General features: G+C 52.1%; 2 protein-coding genes across 2 annotated transcripts in view; one reads left to right on the forward strand and one right to left on the reverse strand.

Moving 5' to 3' along the window:
* Positions 1 to 754, forward strand: part of MONBRDRAFT_9934 (uncharacterized protein) — a gene marked incomplete at both ends in the record, with an annotated part of 5,499 nt that extends 4,745 nt beyond the window's left edge. Inside the window, 2 exons of the mRNA XM_001747613.1 lie at positions 421 to 612; positions 719 to 754. Coding sequence (XP_001747665.1) covers positions 421 to 612; positions 719 to 754 — 228 coding nt within the window. The remainder of the gene's footprint in view (positions 1 to 420; positions 613 to 718) is intronic.
* A 375-nt stretch (positions 755 to 1,129) lies between these two features.
* Positions 1,130 to 4,176, reverse strand: MONBRDRAFT_37937 (uncharacterized protein; the record flags this gene model as incomplete). The annotated part of the gene is made up of 7 exons (XM_001747699.1): positions 1,130 to 1,943; positions 2,043 to 2,174; positions 2,287 to 2,727; positions 2,916 to 3,083; positions 3,243 to 3,323; positions 3,414 to 3,854; positions 4,003 to 4,176. 7 exons carry the CDS (start codon positions 4,174 to 4,176, stop codon positions 1,854 to 1,856), a joined length of 1,527 nt encoding a protein of 508 aa, XP_001747751.1. The 3' UTR covers positions 1,130 to 1,853.
* Between the last annotated feature and the right edge of the window lie 38 nt (positions 4,177 to 4,214).

Consider the following 4,214-nt stretch of genomic DNA (forward strand, 5'->3'; position numbering starts at 1 on the left):
ATTTGCTCTTTGTACCAACCCTCGTGCCATCTAGAACGCAGCGCGGTGCCCCAGCCCCTAAATCATCTCGGGTGCGTCTATGTTCTAAAAGTTGCTTTAGGGGCATCATTATCTCTTTACCTGACCTTGATTTTTTCTTTACTTTTTCTCTGATTTCGTTGCTCGGCACAACTCATCTGTAAACCATCGCGTGCAGCGGACGACACGGCGTGGCGTGAACAATGATGCCCTGCAGCTTGCTGAGATGGTATTGCAGGATCTGCAGGGTTTAGACTCTGCCAAGCACTTTTCGGCAAAATTCCGACGACGACGGGTGGGTGGTTGCGTACTTTCGCTGCTGACACGCCGCCGTTGTCCCAGAGCACAAACCCCTTGACTTGGTTGCTCGATGCCTCTCAACTCTGTCACGTGCGACTTTAGCACCCGGTCTACGCGTCTCAAGTGGGGGATCATGTCGACTTGTCCGATATGCGCGCCAAGTTTGATCAAAACGAATACCACGCATCCGCCGATTTTGCAGCTGACATGAAGCGACTTTTCATCAATTGCCAGCTTCTCGACCCAGAATCTGAGGAGTTTTTGGCCATGTTTGACTTTCAGGCTGCGTTTGTGGTACGTCATCCCCGTGCTCGCGAGAACTGGAGTCAACCCACATCCACCATCTCTACCCTATCATTGGCCAATCTCATTGTTTTTCTTGCACCTGCACTCGGTGCAGGCCAAGTGGAAGGAGGCGTTTGGCGAGGAGCCGTGAGCGTGCGATCACCGAGCTCTGATGGTGCACTATCAATGAATAGGATATTTGAGCACTCACAGATCGCTCCTGGATAGAACGTGAGATGCGTTGAAACCCCGCGCTTGTGCCCGCCAAGACTTTGTGATCGTGGGAAAGGATCTGCGTGCATGCCTCCTCGAGGCGCTGTTCTTGGTGATGAATGTGACTGCTGCTCTTCTTCTCTTCTTTTTCTTTAAGGAAGGTTTACTTTGGGTTTTGTTGTGTTTTGTTTTGTTTTGTTCTAAAGGGGGGTGCGGGGAGGGGGGCTCTGAGACGAGGTTGGTGAATCGCCACGAGTTGACGTCAGACCACAGCTCGGACTGTTCGGAAACTTGATGAGCATCAAAAAGCGGTGGATAGGAAATTAATCCAATTCTAGGAAGGTGACCGTCGAACATTGCTGGGGCCAAGACTCGACAAACGACATTCAGCAGGCTCAGGACAAGCACAACCAGGCAACAAGGGAAAACGCCTTGGCTCAACCATGTCGCATTTCGGGAACAACGACACTGGTTGAGTGATTAAGCCCGGGGTCATGAGGCACCCCTCGTGGGAAACACATCAAAACACGCAGCGACGCCAAAACATGGGGCACAGGACAACGACCAGGAAAGAAATCGAAATCTGGTAACACAAACTGGAAACAACAACTCAAGACAAGCGACGGCAACGAAAGGAGCTGGCATCCGCTGTCATCCCCAAAAAGACAAACCAAGAGGCGCTTTCGAGCAGTGCCCTGTGCTGCTTCGTAAACTCGGTTAAGGATACCGAGGTGAAGGGGCAAACGGAGCAAGCACAAAGGAGAGGCAAGGCGCCGACACGCAACTCAAAGTCAGCATGTCCCAAGGCAAAATGCTGCAAGAAGAGGGTGAGAACCCAAGAAAAGGCAATCGAACAAATGACAAGAAAGACACAACGGCAAGACACGCGAAGGAACAGAAGAACTGACAACAACCCTAAAAGCATGTCGACAGGCGTGGTCGAACATGCAAAACTATGGCTGGATATCGACCCGGAAAGCACGAGATTGGGCGATGTGACTTGAGAGCATCTGAGAGCATCTCGTCTGAGCAGTGGTCTATGAGTTAGGCTGGAAGATGTCGAAGATATTGATAACGATGCTTGCAGTGCTCAACAACGAGAAAAAGATGATCATAAAATTGGCAACCTGTGGCACGACAGACAGGGCGACAAACTGTAAGAATGGCCTGAAAGATGTCTGGGAGATGTGTTCAAAAAGAAGTGAGGCAGCACACACTACACTTACGTAGATGCGATTGATCTTGAAGACTTTGCCACAGAAGGTGAGGAACCGGGGGACCGCCTCGACAGGAGCCTCATCAAGTTCCACGAAGCTGCCAGGCGTATCAGGTCCAGACTCGTCGACAATCGTCTTGCCCTGCCAACGCGCAAAGCAAGAAGACGGGCAGGTCAGCGACAAGTGCTGAATGAGTCGAGGTGCCAATGCAACGGCCGATTTGAACGATAAAGCGCCACATGCAAATGCGTACCAGCAGAGCAGTTTCCTCGCCTTCAGGATCAGCCGACATCACACGGTATTCGACTGGAGTCTGGACCGAGCCGTAGTTGACGGCCTTTTGGTCCGGAGGGAAACGGAAGGCTTCAGAGCTGCCGTAATCCATGGTACCAGAGAACTGCTCTGCATTGTGGTCCGGGTAACGGTAGAGAGCGGAGCGGTAGAGCATGGCAGGAATGACAAAGTTGATGTAGCCTTGGACGACAATGGCCACCCAGTTGCAGAACTCTTGAAGGACGTTGGTCTCGTAGCAGAATGCCGTGATGACCCAGGGGGCCACGACGCCAAAGACAAAGGACCAAAAGCGGTTGCACACTTTGCCGGAAAGGAGGTTGTAGCGAACCATGATGGCAAGCACGGGGATACCGGGAATCAAAGTCGTAATGTCCCACAAGTAGGCAGAGTACTGCGAGACCTGCGGTGCGATCCGAGGCAAAGAAAGAGCAGGGTAGGTGAGCATACACTACACTACTTGTTTGCTATCCCCCATCTTTGCTTGCGAAAAAGAAAAGAAAAGATAAAAAAAAGAAAAGATAAAAAAAAAAAAACACAGGCGGGCTGGGGGGCGGATGAAGAAGGTGGCGTATGAGAAGGAGAACAGACCTCGGGTTGATCACGATGCAAGATAATGTTGAGGATGTCGTCGGAGTGGGGGCGAGGGCTGCCATCGGGAAGAAGAAGAGCAAATGCCCAGCCACCCAAGAGGCCCGTCAAAAGCTTCATAACCAAGCCCACAGAGGCCGGAACCCAAACGGACTTGTTCACGCTTACCTAACGAGAGAGAGGGAGAAGAAACACGGAAAAAACCCCCCAAAGATGAGGCAAAGCAAGACAAGACGCGTAAAGAACGAAAGAGAGGAGAAGCGAGAGGGGAAATTCTCAGTGTGTGATGCTTTGTTTAGAACAAAAAGGCAGAAGAGGATGGCGTACGTGGTGGCGCTTCTCGTTGACCCAGGAGGGGATGGTGACGACGTACGAGTAGGCAAAGATGGCCATGCCCACAACGTTGGCCTGCAAAAGCGCGGGATGCGGCATGAGTTGACACGGTAGTTGAGGGGCGAGCGCGAACAGGATGGGACAGGGTGGTTTGTCCATCTATACCTGTCCTTCGGCTGAAGCTTGGAAAATAGGGGTGCGGTGTGGGCCGTTGTGGCTAAAGTTGCCGATATGGCGCTCGCTGGGGTGGTAGTTGCAAGTGACGTTGCCGTAGTCGACATTGTCCAGACAGAGCTTGTCTTCACCATCAAGCTTGAGGATGAATTGCACGAAGAACTCGCAGGTAAAGAGGAGGAGGCCGGCAAGGCTGACCCACTGGAACCACATGTTCTCGTCAAGGTTGAGATAGCCAAAGGGGATACAAATGGCCATGCAGATGAGAAAGCCGACGGAGATGACAAAGGTGAGATCCTCGCAGCCTTCGCTGGTAAGATCTCCGGCACACCAGGGGTGATCGGCATCGTCAGTGCTCTTGACAAAGCCCCAATGAACGTAATCAAGGGCATAGCTGTGGCCGGCAATCTTGCCGATAAACTTGTCCAGCACCTGGCACAAGGTGAAAGGTGGTGTCAAGGCGAGAGGCGGCGAAAGCAAAAAGGTTTGACCCCCGCGAGGCAAGGTCCTGAAGACAAGGAGAATGAAGCAAACAAAAAAAGAAAAGGAGAAAAAAGCAAAGGAGGGGGTGTGGGCGTACGCGGGCGCTGATGATCATGGCGGCAATGTTGCTGGCTTGCATGCTAAGGTTGTAAAAGACTTGAAAAATGATGTAGGCGGTACGGCCGTAATAGTGGCGGACGGTGGTGGCAAACTCGTAGCGATGTTCAAAGGTGAAGTTGCCGGGAATCCGCTGCATGGATTCGCAGAGCATAGTCGCAGCGAGAGAGGAGAGGACAAAGACGATGCACA

The sequence above is a fragment of the Monosiga brevicollis genome, genomic scaffold (genome assembly GCF_000002865.3).
Source record: "Monosiga brevicollis MX1 MONBRscaffold_18 genomic scaffold, whole genome shotgun sequence".
NCBI classification, from domain to species: domain Eukaryota; class Choanoflagellata; order Craspedida; family Salpingoecidae; genus Monosiga; species Monosiga brevicollis.